The sequence below is a fragment of the Calidris pugnax genome, unplaced genomic scaffold, assembly GCF_001431845.1.
Source record: "Calidris pugnax isolate Ruff unplaced genomic scaffold, ASM143184v1 scaffold44, whole genome shotgun sequence".
In the NCBI taxonomy this organism is placed as follows: Eukaryota; Metazoa; Chordata; class Aves; order Charadriiformes; family Scolopacidae; genus Calidris; species Calidris pugnax.
Window position 1 is genome coordinate 8,338,563 of NW_015094506.1, and position 21,850 is coordinate 8,360,412.

The window sequence follows — 21,850 nt, forward strand, 5'->3', positions numbered from 1 at the left end:
AGGGAGATAAAAAATAAAATTTAACTCCTGTGGTGCAAAATAAGCACCGTTTTCATGAGGGTGTGACTCGAATTATAAATGTGATAACAGAACAAATTAATAAATTAAAGAAGGTGAATGATAAAAGATTTCAAGAATAGTTCATCCACTCTAAGCAGTCCTGGTCAATATGAAATAAAAGCATAGGTTCTCCTAACACAGCTGTTCCTTTACTTATTCTATATTTTAAACAGAATAATTTTGTATTTGGAGGAACTTCCATTATCACAAAGTTCTCATATTAAACAATAACCAGAAAATTGAAATCCTCACATTTTGCCATCACTTGAGTGGCAGACTCTACCTGGCAAGCACTATGTTAAAAATGGATTCTTTGCTGTGTTGGGAACAGAAAAAGTCCTGCTTTTTTGTTTCATTTCACTTCTTGACTTTTGACAAAACCAGAATTTATCCAGCAAACCAGACAACATAACTTCAGTATCACCAACTGAGAAGCAGGCAGTGTTCAGTGATCACTGTTTCTAGTGCTGTGCTTTCTTGAGTGATTCTTGTCTGTTTAACTGGGACCTTTCAGAATCCCAACAAAGAGCATTTAGAGAATTTAGAGCATTTAGTATTTAGAGAAACAAGGTTTATACAGGCTTTTTGGCCCTCTTCCCACTTCCAATGGCATTTTTAGGAAAAGATGGATAAAACTGTTACCTTCTTTTTCATTTGGGTAGTCTGTAAAGAGCAAGTGAGTGATATATGCAGAGGACACTTCTCATGCACGTACATCTGGAACCATTCATTATTAACATTTTTAAATCACCTCAGTTGTGAACATAGACCACTTTAATAAATTTTATTAACTCATTTGTAATATAAACCCAAATGTATTATAAAAGTAAATCTCAAATTACTTACTTGTACTGAACAAACTTATAATTTAATTTAAAAAAACAAGCTAAATAATAAAATCCATTTTCTCTGAAGCAATGCTAATTTGCATGACCTATGCCCTTTCATTTATTATTAACGGTGATCCATATCACCTATTCCATTATTCCTGAAGTCAGGCTGAAAGCCTATAACTACTAAGGTCATTCCATTAGCTTCCTTTTAGTCTTCTCAAATCTTATCAATATTCCAAGGGCTATTAAGAAACAACGCCATTTGTTGAGATAATTTCTTGCCAGATCTTTTTAAACTCTTGGATATAATTTAGATAGACCTGTTAATTAAAAATTTCTAGCTTTAGTAACTATCATTTAACATTCTTTTTGCATATTTTCATATAAGCATATTTTCATATGAGTTTCTGTTTGATATTTAGGGAAAATATTTCACATCTCTATTGTTTTATAATGTTTTTTTTCTCCTGCCACTTTTCTAGAGTAACGTGCTGTGATTTGGTTTGTTCCATTGTCCATTTCCCCAACTCCTTTATGTCCTTGATGGGGTAGAGGTCTTGTGGAGGAACGGCATTATATTCATAATTGAAGACTTCAGAATGCATATGCACAGGAGGCTGAATTGAGGTTGCAAAAGCCACGTCAATTCTTACATATTGCAGCTCTAATGTACTTTCCTTTACAACCTTATAATCCCTCTAAGAGGTTTTTAGTATATAATTAAGATAATTGCTCCCAATCATTTGCTCCTCTGGATAACATCTCTAACATCCCTAACAATGAAATGTTATTCTTAAAAATACTCTGTCATTTCTAAAGTTAAAGCACATGGGAATGACTGATACCACGTCACCAATTCATTATCAAAATACACGCAGGTCTCTACCCATCCAGTGTGTTCCAGTAAATATGTTTATGTTCAAGTAACTCCACTTTCCAAAGGAGTAGCTTACATTTTCTCTGCAAAAATGAGAGAAAAAGGCTGCTGCTTCACATATGTTAAACATTTTCTGATGATTCATTACTTTTTATTATTGTTACTCATTAAAGAATGTTGAAAAAAATTAGCTTTAACAGGAGTTTGGGGCAATTTTTGCAAATGAGTACTCGTCAAAGTGCGTGCATTCTGACCAACACACAGTTTCATCCACCCCGGTGTGATTACCATCTAGAATCATCTCGTTATACACTTGACTGCATGCTGTCAGACAAAACCCCCTTTTCAAATCAAGACAATAATTCAAAGAAACATAATTATTCTGAGGTATTTTGCATTTTAAAGCCCATATGCAAATATTATTTAGCAGGATTTGAGTTTTTCTTTGTTAAATGACTATTAGTTGCAACATCCTTTGCAAGTACTTTTGAGACAGGGATGAAATATACTTAAACCATAGACAACATATTCCATTTCAGCAGGTAATACTACACTTCAAAATGCTGCTGAGATTGTTTTATAATTGAGCAGATGTAAGTTATAGTATCTTTTATAAGTGGCAATAATTTGCTAGATATATGAGGAATAATATTGCTGTAAAGCCTGTCAAATTGCTACTAGTAGTGGTAGTAGTAAAGCTTCATTTTACCATAAATTTGTTTACTTTTTACCTGCATCTGGTCTGTTCTAGAGGAACATAAACTTGTGTAATGGGTATAGCACTGCATGGAAATATAGGCATTTAGTTAATATTATATGTCTCCTGATGCACCTGTGAATTTTCTACAAACCTTAAATTGGATTTTCTACAAAGCTTTTCAGGTTGAATCTTGCTCTATGTTAGAAGTTGGGAGGAACCAGTTGTCTTGGCTTGATACTTTTTATTCTGTTACACTCAATATTTTGCATATTGTGCTATTTTGCATTAAGATGAAACTAAGTCCTAAAACTTAAGAGATTGAGTACTCAGGAGTCAGTGCTTCACTTGACTTATGTCTATAATGCAAGTACTATAAAAAAGCTAAACTGGTTTTCAGAAACACTGGAAATGCAATAGAGATAAGTCTTGAATCACAAACAACTCAGCTGTCTTTTGTAGAAGATGGATTTCTCCATTGTTTGGTCTCTCATTTCAGATGATAAAGCTGCTCGACCCTGAATGATTAATCATTAGACACTGCAATATAAGTATCTTAGGATCATCTGGGCATTCTCAGCTGTTCCAGAAAGTTATGACATTAACAATGCTCCTGACTTCTCCTGCTCCTTGTGTATTTTTTGAGGTTCTTTTGGATATTTTTTATTGCAAGATTGCAAGCTTAATACAGTTTATTAGGGAGTATTTTTTGCCTTGCTGAAGATTGTCACTACATGTATAGTCTACAGGTGCCTTGTAGCACAGTTGTTATTATTATGCGGTTGCCTTTGATTTAGGTATTAGTTTTGATTACTTGGGAAATTCCTTTTATTTCTATGTCCCATATCAGGGCACTTATCAGGGATGTGAGGGATCAAGCTGAGAACCCTAAGTACCAGTCAACAACGTGAGTGACTGGCTATGTCTGTATCACAGGACATGAGAATGCTATTCGATGCTGGTACCATATTTCACATCTTGTCTACATCCTAGATCCATGTCAGATCAAGAAATATGAACTTAATCCCTGTGCTGCTCTATTAAGCTCCAGCAGAAACCCATGAAGGAAGTGATCAAAAGATCAGCTTTGTGGGATACCTGTCCTGCAACCTTTGTCTTTTTTTTTCCCCATTAGTCTTTCTTGCAAACACACACCAGGACTTCCAACTTGCTCCAAGAATTATTTCTGATCAAAATATCCTGAAAATGATACATTTCCCTAAGAAAATCAGTTTGGCTTAATCAGTTTTAATTAAACTTAAATCAGTTTTTATACATTGAAAATAATTTGTCAAAAGATTCACAACCAGCTATACAGTGCATTTATACATTGATTTGGTGGCTCTGATAACAGGCAGATGGTGAGGTCTCTGGATCATAGCTTTACCTGCTCCCCTCTCCCTGATTTCTGTTGTTTCTTCCCTGTAGGGGTCATCTACTGCCACACGGTTGCTGTGCTTTTTCAGCTATTGAAGAGGGACTGGCTTTGCTATGAATACAATTAGTAACCTTGCTCTCTTTTCTACATTTCTAGTAGACCCAGCTACCCACTCCCAAACAAACCGAAAAATTTTTGCTGGTCCTTCAGACTGACAGTCTTTAGAAGGGTTTTTTGTGACTGACTGCATCAAAATTTGGCTATGATTTAGCTTATATCAAAATCAACTCAATATGTATACTAATAATTTTACTTCAGCATTGCCCTGAATCAGATCTGATTTTTTTTATCTTTTAGGATAAAAAAAAATATCTGTTTCTCCTGTCTTTAGTTCTCGAGTAACAACTTAAATGTGGTAATTTTGTGAAAAATTTAAGTTATTCTATTCAGTATTTCAATACTTCTATTTGTGTTCTACTGGAAAATCAATTTTTCATGAGAATATGACTTTTTGTATGGGTTTTAAAAATCAACTTTTCTACTAACTTTAGTACATTTGGAAAGCAGATATCTTGGCATGGCTTGCTAAATTTTGCTAAAATCAAAATATTTGTGAAAATATTAAGCAATTGCTAAAATAAACCATTCTTGTACATAATGAACAGATTTATTTGTTTTGTTCAGTATCAGAGATGATTAAAAAATACGAAAACATTAATTCCTAGTGAAGGTAATCAGTGTTGCATTCTGAAAAAAAAAAAAAAAGATTTTTCCCTCCTGTTCTATTTTAAGTTAAATAAAAAACACTCTTTTACTTCCATTTTCTCTGCTTCTGTCTCCCTTTCTGCATCTGCCAGTCCTGATGGCAGCGTGTAGCTTGCTGCCAAAAAATTTCCTTCTATTACTTTACAGAGATTTGGGGTTTGTTCTTTTTATACCATTTTAATTTTTATGCCACCTCAAAAGGAAATTTCAAGTGTGCAAGAGATGTAGGATTTTGCTATATGCTGAAATAGGATGAGAATGGGTTTGTATTGCCAATCCACAAACGTATAGATGCAGCATGTTGTTACTAGCAGCTAATGATAGAATAATTTTCTACTGCAACAGGATATCAAACAAGTCGTTTCCTTTTTTTCTGATATGCCTTCAAGTACTGCAGATTTGGAAAAACCCATATGAAAGAACATTTTCACACTCAGTTGTTTTATTGTTTTCAGAAAGAAAGAGAAGTCTTCAGAAGGACCACTTCATATTTTTTGCTCTAGGGCAGGGTGTATTATTCTTTCTATATTCTTTCTATGATATCTTTCTGAAATATCATTGCATCCAGTAATATGTGTTCTGGATAAGGATATCAAAAACAGCTGTTAGTAAAAATATTCATTCCACTCTTGCTCCAGCTGTTCAATCCATGTCCTTTTTCTTTCAGATATCATTTCCTCCCTGCTGCAAGACACTTAAATAATATAGCACGATTAAAACCAGTTTCTTATCCGTAGTGCTAGTATTGAAACTAAATTTTTCTCTGAGAACATTTCCATTGTTTTGATATCTATTTCTGTCTTACATCATGATGAAAAAATATAAAAACTTTCTGTGAATATTATGTAAGTAACATTTGCAAAAAAATATCTTTTCTGATCAGTTTTATAGTTTGTCTTTCAGAGTTTTTCTTATGCAACCTGTAATAACTTAAACAAGGATTTGCCGGTGATAAATTTAATAAAAGTGTTAAATACCTTGTGAAGCCATTGCAAACAAAAAGCAATATATTGTAAAAATTACTTGTCCAATTCCTAGATATTAGCCTGATAAACACAATGTGGAATAAATTTGTGACTCTTATTCTAATGGAATAATGACATTTGCAATACAAAGTTGGTGGTGGTTAGGAGTCCTGGCGGTAAGAGTAACAGGAATTCTGTGAATCCTACCTTTTGTTTTGGTTAAATACTTACCTGCATTCCATTGTAATTTAATTGTAATTCTTTAATGCAATTTAAGAGTTGAAGTTAAGGAATGTTGAATAGTTTTAAGCTATAAATCTTGGCAAAAATGCATACTTTCACTTAATTATGATCTCTCTTTTGGTATTAGCGGTTGGGTGGGATCAGCTACTTCATTTCTGCCCCACTGTGTTGGAATATCCCTTCTTGTCTGAATATACTGATTTGGCTCTACATCAAACAGACGGGCCAAAGCTTCATGGTCTAGAAATTTTGATTTATTCATTTGCTATCAGTAGCAAATACAAATAGCATACCTCTTTCATATATATAAAGTTTTGTGCACTCTTTATCATTCCTTTAGATAGTTAACTGCAGCTCTCAAAAACTCCAAGGATCTATCTGAACTCTGTATCTGTGGATTCTATAAGAAATGTAGCAGGTTGCTTTAGTGGGAACATTCAATAGTTAGAATTTTAAGAAATCTACAAAGCTAGCTTGTGGATCTTAGAGAATCTAAAATCCAAACAAGCAGAGAAAACCACTGAGGCAAGCTGCACGCTTTGACAGTAACTAACTGAAATATGCTGAAATGTATAGAAGATTCTAAACACTCGGAGCAGAAATAATGTAAATCCTGCTTTGTCAGTCAGAAGGTAAGCTTAATAATGCATAAATACATAATACTGTTGTAATATATAATTTCATGTAAATTTCAGCAGATAGAAAATAATGCAGGAATATTAATAAAAAGGGTAGAATTTGAGTATTTTCAGAAGAAAATGCCAAGTTTAAATAAAAATATGCAAAGCAATATATGGGGTGTTAATTATCAAATAAGATTTTTCAGAATTGAAAAAATACAAGTTATTTGACTTCAGTTACTAAAAGCTCTAGTGCTGTAGTGCTATTAATGGGTGCAAACTGGATTGCGTTGTTCCAAAATTATCCACAGTATTTCCTTTATCTTTCTTGAATCATTTGGATATTATCAGGGCAACATATTGGACCTGATAGCTGGTCTACTCTGGTACAGATGTTTCCATACTGCTTTCAAAATTAACAGCAGGAACTTTTAAGATTCCCTGAATTCTGACTTTGTATTAATAGTGCACACTATCTGCTGGACAAGTTCTTTATGCTTAATGAGTATACTGTTACACTAAAAAATACACATTTCTAGTTTGGAACAAAATACTTTTTTCCATGGAAATATATGTTACATACAAAAATGTCAATTTTCAGAGTAACAGTTGACCTCTCTGAAGTTGCTTAAAAATTTAAGTACCTTAAATAAAAATAACTGGCTTTTGGGACATTTTCTAGCTATCTGGCCTTAAAATGTTTTGCCTAGCTTTTTGACTGCAGTCTTCTGATAAAACAGCTTTCTTAACTAATTGATACTTCAGAAGAACTGAAGCTCACGAAAATATAGTTTTTGTCCATAAATTGCATGCATTGCAACTAAAGATAGATGTATATTGGGAGGTTCAAGGTGGCGTAAATTATTTATTTGCTGAGTTTGAACGCCAGGGAGTTTGGCTATCATCAGTATTATTTAAATGGTTTGAGAGTACTTACTCTAATCACCTTTTGCAGTTTATATTCTGAGATAATTTGAAAATGTACCCTAATCATCTATTGCATTTGCAATGTTTTCTCTGCCTAGCAGTTTGGTTATTCTCTTGGATTACAGGAGAAGCCCTGTGAAATACTAAGGCATGCATATTATAACATTTAGTAGCCTCTCACTGATGAATTAAATTTATAAATAAGCACAAACACCCCCAATATGTATCATTTTTTTTGGAGGATGTTTTGTTTCATAAGATTACTAAGCATTTCAGTTTTTAGTGAATGACTGAAATAAACAAAAATATTTTGGCACCTGTAACTACACCCTCTGCTTTTCATTGCAGTGCCAGAAACATGATGACTATATGCTGAGACAAGGCAGATGTTTAAATCTATGAAATATCTGTCATAAGCAAGTGCAGTCATTTCACTACAAACCTTTTAAACATGGAAAAGCCAACAAAACCCCATTTCACAAAAAAAATAACTATATGGCATTGTTTTTGAATGCTCAATTAGACATCAACAGCTTGCAGAGGCAGTCTCAAAAGGTTACTCAGGAAATGGTGGAAATCACCCATCATCTCTCATTAGTACTTAATGAGAGATGTTTTTCCAGACAGTTGCCTGGTATTACAAGGGTTATGCAAGCTTGAAGCAGTTCCAAAGTCTATTTGTGCAGGTGGGTGATTAGAGGAAATAAAAAGTTGATAATAGTCATACCCAACTCTCATGGATGATGCAGAAACAACTAAGCAGACCCCCTGCTGCTACTGGAATGCACTTCACTGGTAATTAATTCCAAACACAATCCTGAAATAGCTGCTACATCCAAGATTGGGCCAGTTACAGCTTCAAGTGCTTTCAACAAGACAGTTGCAGATATATATTTACAATCCTACTCAGAACAATGGTTATTCAGGTTTAAGTGTGTGGGAAACAAAACAAATTCAAAAGAGCAAATTCAAACAGTTTAGTCCAACCGTTCTCTCTATGTATCCAGTGTAGCTACCTACTGATTCCATTATTCACTATTCCATCTGCTCTTTTGAAATGTCTCTTGCAATATTCATTCCTTGAAATCCTGAAATACATGATTGTCCTTGTCTGTAGTTCCTAGATTTATGCCATGATGAATAGTCATGTAGGAGAGATTTGCTTTGGGGATTTAGTCAAGATAGAACAATTTTAAAGCTGAGTTCCATACTATGGATAATTGTCTAGTCTTTCAACTGGGGCTACTATATAACATGACTGGTTTTGTTATCTGCCTGACAAAATAGGAGAATTTGTAATTTTTACCTGGATTTCTGAATGAACTGCAGCCTGAGAATTTACTGTATGCAATTGCTGTGAATATTTGCAATGGGTCCACCACTTATAGGAGACATCACATTTTTATCACACGGATCCAGCCTGTAGAAATTGCCAGACTGGATCAGTGTTTCTGTAGTAGTTTTCTCCTAGTCTAGCAAATTGAGTCTGCTGTAACCGATCAAACTTAGGTCTGCCTTGATACCACACTAGAAAGCATTTGATACCAGGCAACCCCAAACCATCTGGAGCTCTATTCACATTTTTGTGTTATCCTGATGCTGGGGTGTCCAAAACAGATGCAGGATTTTGGCTTACCTTCAAGTAGTTTGAAACTGCATGAAATCTTCCATGCTGAGCAAAGCTCGAGAAATAAAAGGAAGTTATTTACCAGTAACAGGGTGCCTTTGAAGTTGTTGTCTATATATGTATCCAGGTGTATCTATATATATTTATGCATATGTATATATGTGCACATTCATTTTCCATCCCTTTTCTTTCTCCCAGAGTTGCCGTGTAGAAATCTATCCAGCCCCTGAGGTTATAGTACAAAGCTCTACAAGGTAATAATGAGTAGGCTTTGTGCTTTAAGTATTTTGTTCATGTCTAGTATTATATTTTCAAAAGTTTTAGAATTGAGTATATTTATTTATACATATCATTAGATGTGGTATGTGGTCATATGGTGCATTACTACCCATAAGGACATTTTTCTCTGTGCAACGTACCATATGAAAGAAGACAATCATCCACTACCTGACCACTGATGTCACACAGCACAGTAAAAGGCAGAGTTCCCAGTGCATGATTTTTTTTTTTATAGTTTCAGTTAAACAGTTAACATTTTTATGTTTTTGTTTGACATCTAATGTATGATAACAGAAAAGTAACATCGCAATTTGCTCTTATAATGTACAAAAAGAAGGCAATATCACTTTCATTTTGCTCTCTCCAAACTCAAATCTGACTGATCTTTAGAAGTGTCAAGCAGTCACTGTATGCATGAATAGGAGCTCCTTGCACTCCCCTCTTTTGTTGACCTCCTGTTATCCTGTAAACTTCAGGAAAAAAGCTTACTATATTTTTTTACCATAATGGTAGAAACAAATTAAGTATCATTTTCACAAATATTTTTAGGAAACAAGGGTTACAGGTTTTAAGACCGGAATTTGTTCCTCGTAATTTCAGGGTCTTGATTCAGTTGCCCGTACATAGATGTCTATTGACATTTGAAATGCTTTTGGGTGTCCCAAGCTGATGCTTGGGCATTGAAATTCCACAGTTCCTGCAAACCTCTTGCAGATGCCTTGAATTCCCTGAGAGCCCTGAGATGGCATTAGGTAACCATGCTTTGGCAGTTCAATCTTGCCCTATTTGTCTGCAATAGAAGTGTCTGAGCTAGCTATATAGATTTTGTTTAAAGGCAATGCATAGTATAATCGATTAAGTGTTCCTCTGACCTGCTATTTCTTCAATATAATACATCTAAATATAGAATATCTTATAAATTCTAATTAATACTGTTTTAACTGGCGTTCATTGACTCAAAGAAGAATTTAGCATGCTCACTGAAATGTAGCTATATTTCAAGAAACCCACCTTGCAAGTCTGAAGAGCAATTTCTGAATCACTCAAAACATGGAGAACAAATTAATCCCACTTCTTTGGAAAGCACTTTAGTTACTAACACATGAATACAGAAGTTTAACTTTAGGCCTTGAATTTTGGTTCCAAAAATCAGTCCTGTTAGTTGGACATATATAACACATTACATAATCCAGTTTTTATTTTATTCAGAAATTCTTTTTGTACTGAAAGACTGCATTGCAAATGAAACATTGAGTACTTATAATGTCAGTGATAGTAGACAAACTTTTCTTCCTGTGAAAGGATTGGTTATGATGTTAATTCTTATATATCTTTTGTGTGAAACATGAGGTTAGTCTACATTCATAGTTAAACATTTTTATGAACAAGGTAATTGCATGCTTATATTAATTAGGCTTCAGTGATATCAAGCTGGATAATAAATAAAGCTGAACACTAAGCACATGCTTTATCACAATTGTATTATATGTGACAATGTGGTGAAAAATAGATTTTGAGATGTTTATCTTGCTTTTTCCTTCCTCTATTAATCATCTTATAAAAAGGTGCTGTAAAAAATAAACATTCCCCATATTAAATGACTTCAAACTTTTAAATTCATAAATTTCAAAAAAACAATTAGTTCTTGTTCAATGGCATTCAACTTTCTTTTTATAATTTTCTTGTAAGGATATATAAAATAACTGTTGGTGAAATATGGAATCATTGCAATAGCCCCATAAAAAGCTACTCTGGATTTCTGGACTTGATTCAATACTGATACTTTTAGTGTAACTGAAATCAAGCTACCTGTCCATAATCAAAGGGTGTAGCTCTAATTTAAAGAATGCTTGTGTGACTTAAGAGTAAAAAGATTTTTTTTAAATGGTGGTAGGAACAATGTGAGCTTCAACTTCCAAGCAATGATGTAATCATTTATAATTACAGTCTTTTAATGCATAAGGAAGACTAACACGCATGGGCAAGCTGTATGTCACTTGTGTGACCATTGCTGTAAATACTGAGTCTGTAAATACTTAAAAAAACTGGGGAAAGTAACAAATAGAATTTTAAGATTAGAGATGTGGAAACCTGTCTAATCCTGTGAGAAATTTAAGGATCACCATCTTTTTTTGTATGTCCATAAGATAGTTAATGATAAGTGTGATCACGATGACATTATAACACTTTCTGTCCTTTAAAACCTTGTAAGCCAATCAATCAACCAACAAACAAAGCAAGTTAGTAAGATTTGCCAGGAGGTAGATCAGCATAGCTATTTTTACAGCCCACACTAGAAGAGTCCAGTTAATCCAAAACCTGAGTTTATCTAACGTTTAAAAACATCATTTTGGTTATTCTGGACGTAGAAGACATAACATAGTATATTTTCTTTATCCTGTCCTATTCTATTTCATTTTCCCTGAAACAGAGGAAATGGAGGACGGAAAGTCCTCGATAACCAGCTTTAAGAATCAGAATAAGCTTCAGTTACATAATCCTTGTGACAGTTTCTTATATATGATGGAGACAGGAAGAAATATTATTAAAGCATGCTGCAGTTCAGTAATTTTTAACTGCCACAAAATCCCAGGAGCCCCACGTTATCTGAGTTGTAGAGAAGCATCTCTTAGCTTATTGCAACCTAAGCCAGGATCTAGAAGAGAATGACGGCTATAAATACTTCCCTGTTGGCCCCATCTATAGCACCTATCAGAAACTCAGCACAGGAACTAATTTTTGTTGGTGAATTTGGTAGGTTCTCAAGTTTCCAAGCCCTTTTTGCTATGAAATGTTTCATTGAAGCTCACAGTGTTACCATTATGGTTACTTAAATGGGAAAAAAAAATTGCTTTAGTTTTTTTAACAAAGAAAGGGAAAAGAAAATGAAACCATAATTATTATATGATTTAATTACAAAAGAAAATATATTCACATCTATCCTTAATGAAACTATGAATACTGTATATATAAACAGAGAAGTTGCCCAAATTGCTTGCAGGAACTAATTTGATGGTGATATTCTCTCTCTGATGGAGCAGACCCAGGTAGTAAATCATTATTGGTTGCCTAATGGAAAGATCCTACTGTGAAAATAAACAGCTGTCCACAATAAAGAAATTGTTTACAAGAAACCATTACATGTCAGACACTTCATTCCCTTGAGAAAGCAGTGAAGGCATGAAATATTGAGCAGCTGGATTTTTTTCTGGGATGTTTGTTTCAATGAAAAATTATTTGGGTTTTTACTGTAAAGCTTTATTTTTAGGTTCTAAAAGCATGATCCTTTTTTGTGTTACCACTTTATTTTGCTTGGAAAGAAAGACTGTACTGTTTTTTGAGATTGCTGCCTATTAAGTATGTTCCTGAATTGGTTATAGTTGTATGCACACACTGTAGCTGGAGAAGTTTTTCTCAGCCCCATCTAGTGGGATGTATAACAGCCCTGCATCCCCTCATAAATATCTTCTAATAATTTTTCATTCCAAGAATGTCACTCCCAGTCAGTTTGATTCTTCTCGAGTGGGACTGTATCTAGGGGCAAAACCTAGTCTTCAGTATCTTATTGAACAGAGTCAACAAGTCTTTCCTGTGGAAAGACCAAAATCTTGCTCCTATAACTTGACCCCCCTGTTAACCTCTTCTGATATTTAAAGTGTGAGTAAACTAAGCTGAGGTGACTATCCACAAGGCCTTGAACAGAATGAAAAGGTGGGCAGAAAGCTGTATTCATTACCATCAGCACCAGTCTGTATTTCTAATTATCTTTTCTTTGCATGATGCATCTTTGAGATACTTCCACATCTGCAAGACTTCCTGATTTCACTTGCAAGACTTTCATGTTCTGAAGAGCTAAAGGGCAGCTGTGCTTAAGCACACCCACACAGGCTTCACAGCAAAAGAAGTGTGACAGAAACTCAGGGACTGCTGAAGTATTGGAGAGTTTGTGTTCTTTATAGGTTTACCTCTTTGTCAGAGACATATGTGTAGACGTGGCACTTCAGGGCATGCTCTAGTGGCCGAGATTGTGGGGGTCTTTTGTGTGTGTATGGTTGGACTTGGTGATCTCAGAGGTCCTTTCCAACCATGAAGATTCTGTTTGTTTCTCACACCAGTATGTAAATAAGTGCACTAAGTACACTTAACTAGACTCACATGGAACATTTCTCGCTCTAGAAGTTACTTCTTACCTTCCTAGCTGGTGCCACATGTCCTGGCAGCAGTATAGTCCCTTGTTTGGTATCTCCACAAACAGTGCAGGGCTCTCTTAAAGCAAGCCTCTGATTCCTCAGTCAGGGAGGTTCATTAATAATTATTTATTGATGAGTCTGTCCATAAAGTGAAAAAGGATGAGACTTTCAGGTCAATTAAGGTGCTCCTAATAGAGTCCTGATGAGATACTTTTCAACAAAGTTGAATTGTCTGTTTCTGTGACAGGCAGGGTTCAGTCTATCAGATGTCAGGTAACACCTGAGGTTATCTACAGGTTGTCTCCATTTTGGATGTCTGCCAAACTGACACACAAACTTTTGTTTACATTTTCGTTAAGTGTAACAGTATTGCTGAAACATTCCAGGCTTTTTCTGTTTGCTATAGAAGGACAGGTTTGGTCTATATTTGACTAGAAACTTTAAGTCCTCATCCAGATATGTGGTGTTTCTGCAAGGAGTATCTCTTAGAAACATCCATGCTGTGAAAATATCTGTAAGTTGGGAAGGCCTTGAAGTTTACATTCTTGCAACTATTCCTCTTTATCCTATGTTAGCTATGTTAATGTAACTGGGTATTTCCTTCCCTTTGATATCTCTGTTACACTTCCAAGAATTCTTTCAGGTCAGTAGGACTGAGAGGAAGAAGCTTCTGTTATTGCTTTCACCGAGGCATTTGCAACTTTTGCAGATGGAGGAGCTTAGGCATGTTCCTGCAGAAGCTGGTTAGGCAAAAATTCTCCATCTTAGAGCAGTGGAGCTATTTTTGTTTATTTGGAGGTGTGTTTTTTTGTTTTTTTTCTGGAGTGAATTTGGCCACAGAATGAAAGCACATATTGGAGATCTCCCTCAATTACAAACAAATAGGCTTTCTCCTGTGAACTCTGCAGGCTGTCAGTTGAGGCCCACGGACATGAGATTTGAATGTAATCATTGTCTTAATGCAGAGCTGCAGGTGTTATAGCACATTTAGGAACATGGAGCACACGTCTTTGTGATCCACAAAGAAAGGTACTCTGTAAATTCACAGACACTGTAAAGACCATCATAGCCATGCACAGTCAATGCCATTTTCCCCAGAATCTGAACTAAAGCATTTCTTTAATAATACAATTCTAAAGACATGAAGTAATGTGGAGCTTTTGGTCTCCTGCTAAGTCGTGCTGGTGCTTGATTACCATCACAGCTGGGAAGCTGTGCTTTATTTCATAGTCCTCTCTATCCTCTGACCTGATTTTCACTGACTTTACTCTGCATTGTTCAAACAGCGTTAAGAACATTTATAGAAGGTAAGAGTATTTTAAGTCTCTCTGATGGTCCTTCACAGTGACATAAAATGCTAACAGCATCACAAAATATGTCTGAACAGCAGTTTCCCATGTACCTTCAGGTATGGAGACATTTTTAAGCCAGCTGTACATTATCTACATGAGATACTGCTGGAAAGGTAGCTACTGCAATGCAGAGCTCTATGGAGGATGGAAATTTTATCAAAGGAACTGAGTACATTTTCATGCAATTGATCCTCACTGATCCATTACATCGCTCACAGTGTCCAGGAGAGTTGTCACTGGTGGATAATAGTGTGCTCCAAGTGTGTGTTTATATATCTAGTTGAACTGGGGTTTACATGTTAGGATTTTCTAGGATGAGATACGAATTACATTGAAAAGGTCCCTTTTAAGTCACCCCTGTTATAGCAATAATACATGAATACACAATCGGTAATTGATGGTAACAAAAGTAAAATATTTGTGTTTGATTTATGCCTTATTTTATTTAGGTATTAAGAGAGTGCTATATCCTTCCTTGACTTAGAACAAATGTATGAGCTGACAAAATAAATGTAGATATGCAATATGTTCCTTACCAAATACATTAAAATTATAACAAGTTTTGTAAATTGAAATAGTGTTCCGAGCAGCATTCTGTTTTCAAAATATTTTTTTTATTTTAAAATGTATGAAGTATTTGTAAGTTCACATAAACGCTATTTTTATTCGCAGATAATGCACCTCAGGTAGCAATTACTGCACCAGGATCTGGTAACCATAGAAACAGTTCTACAGGCCCAACACCTGACTGCTCTCCTCCATCACCAGACACTGCACTTAAAAACATAGTGAAAGTTATCCGTCCTCAGGTAGGTGATCACTATAAGCATCCTCTTGTTGTACTTTTCATTTTAAAAGCACGCTATGATGCGTTTATTCTAAGGGTATGTGTCACTATACACATATGAATAGGTGAAAGACAGATAAATAGAACATAAAGTATTTTGTGTACTTAGGAAGCAATCTTGATAGCAGGAGAAGACAGAATATTTTATGAAAGAACCCAACAATGTCCAGAGAGATATCAGTACATTTTTCTTATAACATTAATGGTGTTAATCATGAATGTAATATTTTAAAATTTTATTTACTGCTACTTTTTTTTCCAAGTTTATATTCTGCTTTTATCAGTATTAATTCCCTGTTGCTTGTTTCAGCTTTTCCTTCCTCTTTCTGTATCTCCATTCACATGGTCCCATACTGTGTCACACCTTCTTCAGTTTACTTTCTCATATAGTGCTACGTCTTGGCTTTCATCCTTCCTAACTAAATGTATTTCTAATAGTGTTTGGTAAACAAGATGCTTAACACATGGAAAACTTGATTGCCCCTTATAAACTATTTAAGGAATGTGGCCCTTTAAAATAAAATACTTTAAATAAATAAATCTTGTAGTATAGAGGTAATCAGCATAGAGGAGTTTATTTAGAATCATAGGATCAAAGTATAACATAGGTCAGAAGATACCTCAGGGGATTATCTCGTTCCCTGCTTGAAAAGGTGTGACGTTAGGTGTGTCAAAGCTGGCTGTGACAGTACACACGGAATTGACTAATTTTGAAACTTTTTTGGTGTGAACCAAAAGAACTTCTCTTCCCCTCCTTCCAATTACTGGGTTCAAATGCAGCCAACTGTTCTTCGTTGCTGAGCTGATCTCATCAAAGTGAACCACTTTGATGCTACTGGATGCAGGCTTTTTATCATCAGTATGTTGCTGGCATTTGTTTTACTTGAGAAGTAAGATGATGGTTATATTATATTTCGGTAAGAATTATATAGAACAGATCGTTTTGGTGTCACACGAGTGAGTGTGTTACAGTGATGGAGGTGGATCTTCCTTTCGGTACTCATTGCAGCACACAGTTCAGGCGGCCTTGCAGAATTAAAGGTAATTACTAGGAGCACCTGCCATTTCTCTCTAGTTCCTATGGCTGACACTGTCAATGTACAAAAATTCTAATGACTAGCTGGTGCAGACAATCTCTTTGTGACACTACAGTAGTTTGGTTCCATGTCCTGGTTTAAATCTAGATCGCACGAGGTCTAAAATAACAGCTTCTTCTCCTTTTCTCTTTTTATAGTTATTTTTCCTTTTTTCTTGTTCCTGTAGTCTCTCTGTCCCTCCCACCTTACATCGGTATAGTACTGAAATGCCTCCTTCCCTCTAAGCTGTTTTTTATAGTAGGCGGCAAGCAAACAGAAAGGTATTGGAATATTGTTGGAACAAGCTGTTGTGTGATAGTTTATTGCAAATAGCATTTAAAAAGCTGTTTCCATCATGATATTGCCAACAGATGGACCCAGAACACTGAATGGTGATGTTCTCCTGCTAGTTAGCTCTGAATGGATTCAGCAGATTCTGGGGACCGATTTTCAAATTTAAATCATACCATTTACTGACTCCCAGTATTCTCATCGTTCTGTAGAACAAAAGTTAACTGTGCAACATATATGGTCAGAAATTTAACACATTTGCTAAAATGTCTCTCATGTGGCCCTACATGTGGCATACTTCCTACAACGAAAACAACAGCAGAAAGGCACATGTAGGCTAGTGCTTAACGTATGTTGTAAATCTGTGTGTAATACACAAGAAGTTGGATAGACTATAGCATTCAGATCCCAATATGCTTCTCCTTTCTGTATGTGTTTTGTGCACACTTCTTCAGTATTCTTCCTTTTCTTTGTTTTTCTTGCTTACATAATCACCTCCCCCCAAGATCTCAACCCAAGAATTTAGACAAAGAAGTTTTAGATATTTGCAATGTGAGGTTTGCAAACCATTAGTGTTAGTTCTGCCTGCATATTTAATTCCTTTATTCTATGCCTGCTGCATTCAATTACATGGCAACCTCTTTGAAGGTTAACACAATGGGATTCTATTCTTCACTGACCTCTCACCACTCATGTAAAACTAATGAATAGTGTTACACTATGCATGCAAAATAATTAATTTTCTGTCACCTCCCAGGGCCCCTTTGCACTTTTTTTACAAATAAACAGATTTTAAACAGATCTAAACCAGGGATCACGTAAATTTCCAAAACAACTGTCACTCCTTTCCCCTTTTTATATGTCTTGGGCATCCCACACAGGAAGGTGCCAGTGAAAGGGAGAATGGGAAGCTCTTCAGCAGCTAGTTTTGCACTAGGCAGACTTTGGTAGCATGGAATAAGCTTCCAGGGAAGCCTGGCCTTTCAACTCATATTTTTGTTTTCATTTATAGACTTCCTTATCTTTCCTGGAGGGTTATGCATATGACAGTTTACACACAGTGCAGAAAAATACTGTGTTTCTGTGTAAGCAGTAGCAGAGGGGAGCAAAGATTCCTTCCTCCCACCAATCTAGTGAGGGCAAGTGGTGGCAGAGAGTGGAAGAAGAGAAACCCAGTGAGCTGGGTTTGAAGGCAGAGGTGGGGGTCATTCTGCCTCCTGTTTTCTTTGGCCTTTTCTTTCTAAGACTATGTGTCCGGTCACATGATGGCAGTGCATATGGATGCCTCAGCACATGACAGATTTGGGAGGTATTTGTATGAACGTGAGGTTTAGCACAGCATAGTGGCCTCTCTTCTCTCCTGTTCCAGATGCAGCTGGTGGGGAACCCTGTCAGCTGCACCTGCTATGTGGGGTCCCTGAAGAGGAGGGAGGCTGTGATGCTGCACTGGCAGCCCATGGGGTGAAAGTACCACAGCTGGGAAGTGTGAGACAGGAACAATCTCATATAGAAAGTATAAATCCAAGTGGTCTGGGTCATGGACAGTTAATGAATTCCTCAGAGCGCACTCAAAACTTGTCTTCTAGTTTTCTCTTGACCTGGCCCTAATTATTCCTCTTCTTCTATTAAAAACATGGCATCACAAAACCTGGCTGCAAATTTCTATTTTCCCTCAACCTTTCACTCGCTTTTCTGGAAATTTATCCTATCTTCAATTAATTATGATGAACTTTGAGGTGAGAAACCTGCAGTTTGTTGTGATCCTATCACTTGTCCCTTATGAGATCCCATTGCTCTCTAAAACCTATCTAAAACTCTCATTGGATATGTCTTAATTATTCAACTCAGTGTACTATTACTACAGCTGAAGCTTGTTTTAACTGAAATGGTGTATCTCCCTGGCCCAGTGCAGCACTCTGAAGAGATACTAACTCAGATCTCAGAAGCAGTATTAAGTTCAGTGCCACCCACCTCAACTGCTTCCAGTCCTGATGCTAGCACACTTAACAGTAATTCAGGGATCTGTGTGCTCTTTTATCTGTGCACCTTAGCTATTGCTTGTACCTGTGATCTAGCATTTTGCAAATTCATGTCTTGTTTTCAGATTTTCACAGGGTCAGTCTCTGAAAAAGAAGATTCGTTGAAAAGTTATGTGTATGCAGATAAGAAACAGAATTTAGTTCAGATTTTGAATCACTTGATTATTTCTTTCCAGATTGTCCGGACAAGTCTTAGTAAGTTTTTAGCTCATGAATTGCTGATTGGTGATGACTTTGTGAAAGTAATACAGTTTCAAGTTAAAGATATAGGCTGTGAAGTATAGTAACAGCACATGGGAGGAAAAAGTGACATTAGGTAGGAGACCAAGTAGGTTAATGTGTTAACTAAAGCCCTCTGAAATTTTAGGCTCTCTTCCAAATTTAACTTAGTAACATTCAGCTTACCTTATCAGACTGGAATTTTAGAAAGTGATAGAAAAATTGAGCTTGTTCTACCACAATTCCTATAGCTCTTGGTCTGGTTGAAGCATGAACAAAGTTAGGCTGCGTGTGATGCTTCATGTATTTTTCATATTAGCTACTCAATTTAAGAAGATTTTCCTTTATTTATTTTTCCAGCTCTATTTGAACAAATAAACTATAAACACAGATAAAGAGCACCATTTTTCCTAAGAGACTGTTTCTTTTGCCAGTGGATCATTGGCCAATTCACATAAAAATGAATTTCTCACCTTTTACATTCCTTATTAAATGTAATCCATCATTCACATACTCTCTTCTTGTCTTTCTAAGATACGTTTCAAATGGCTAAATGTAGCTACAGCTTTTGATGTCTAGATGTGGATTTTTTTAAAAGTAGCTTGGATTTTAACTATCATAAATTAGTATTTTCCCCATTTTATGTGAATAAGCAAACTCCCTAAGACTGTTGTTTCAGTGATTTAAAGAGGTCTTCTGGTAGAAAGACAAAGGAACAGAGAATTTCAGTGTTTCTGGTGTAATGGAATTTCATCATCTCATTCTTGCTGGTTTTATTGCTAAGATCTACAATAATCTATTTGTTAATAATGGAGTTTTTTTCTTGTGGGTTTGGATGTGCAATGTAATAGAAGATAGCAGTTTAAAAGTTAGAGGACAAAGGAAATTGTCTAACTTTTCTGCAAACAATAATAGAATCCTGCAGGATCCTGTAGCCTCTGACAGACCTATCTCACTTGCTTGGGCTACCAGGTTTGCCTTGCCTAATGTAGCACCATTTAGTGCATGCAGAGTGAGCCGGCATAACTATGTAGATGTAGTTCATCTAGGCACAGGGAAAAACAGGGACCATGGTGTTCCACACCTCTGGACATGAATGGACAGACCAGCCACAGGAGATACCTGCTCCAGAGCCTCTCTGGTTGACCTAAAACATGATGGTAATTTACATTCAAGGAAATTATATCTCATCCTTTTTGCAGTTAGGTGGAGGAATTACTTCGAAGAAAAACAAACAAACAAAAACCATCCTAGAGGCAGCTCTGGAAGATCACAGTTCCAGAAAATCCTATTAGTTCTGTAAATTCATTTTCAAGTGGATCAGTAGCACTGTTTCCCTGTGGCAAAATAACCCTGGTTCCTCCCCTATGCCAGCACCCTACTGCAGTACCCTTTGTTCTTCCCAAATGAAATTCATCCCTTGTCACACTTCACTTGAGTTGGCATGTGCCTGTCTCTGCAAACTCAGGGAACACCAGTGAAATCCTCACTGCAGGCTGTTGCACCAGTGCACAAATGCATAAGAACTCTGTGATGCCTCTATTGCACTTGGTTTCAACACAAAAGAAAATCTGCTTTGTTACATTTTATTATAAAAAGGAGGGCTGGAGAACGCACTTTTGTAATAAGTTCCCACCACTCACTTCCGTGATGAGATCACAGGACAGCTGGGGTGTAAGAACCTTCTTTTTCCTATGAGCTGCTTTCTGTGCTCAGCCCAAGTTACGGCATGCTCAGCCAGGCAGGGAATAACTGGGAAAATCACCATGGAGAAATACTGTGCAGGCACGCTCTGCTTCCTGTTAGGGTGCACACTTTTTTTTCTGGTATATTTTGGTGCTTGACTTTTGTGCAATGATGTGCAGTGTCCATGCTTAGCAAAAGAGACAAATAAGACTTAAAAAGACTTTACTGAGAGTTGTGATTTTGTGGGGGATCAAACCCATTATCTTCAAGGTAAAAGCCACCCCTGTGTACATGATTTTATGAAGATCTTAAAGGTGCTGAGCATTCCCAAAACCCACTAAAATAAAAATGTATTCTATGGTCCACAGATGGGGAGGCGTAGCTCTTGTTGTTAGTGTGCCTGGTCTGGAGGTTTTTCCTACATTATGTTGTCTTTCCAAGGTTGTCTGTATCCATTAAGGCTGCAAGCACTTTAAGGTAGTTGACAGCAGTCAGTGACCTTGATTTTAGGTATGGAGATATATTTCAAAAAATTCTCTCTCTACATATTTTTGTTTGTTTGCATAGACACCTTTAAAGTGTCTATGCAAATCTACTGCACAGTTTGATACCTTCTCATTCTCACGATTTCGAAATGAATAAACAACCAACCAACAGATAAATAAGGTTTCTAAATAGCCCTTAGAAAAAAAAAGAAAAGAAAAGAATACAAAGAAGTGAAAGATATACTGTCAATGCCATTAAGTTGTGGTTAGCAATTCGTCTATGCGTGACTAAAAATGGAACAGACATGAAATTCTGTTTTACTGAAAAACTGACTATCAATTATAATAAAAAAGATTGGAATTTTCTCACAGGACTGATTCCCCCCCCCCCCCT

The 21,850-nt window shown here is 36.1% G+C and overlaps 1 protein-coding gene across 1 annotated transcript in view; it reads left to right on the top strand.

Annotated features, from left to right (window-relative positions):
• The window catches only part of ANKS1B (ankyrin repeat and sterile alpha motif domain containing 1B), a 455,905-nt gene that overhangs the window by 134,099 nt on the left and 299,956 nt on the right, over window positions 1-21,850 (top strand). Inside the window, exon 11 of the mRNA XM_014963686.1 lies at window positions 15,486-15,622. Coding sequence (XP_014819172.1) covers window positions 15,486-15,622 — 137 coding nt within the window. The remainder of the gene's footprint in view (window positions 1-15,485; window positions 15,623-21,850) is intronic.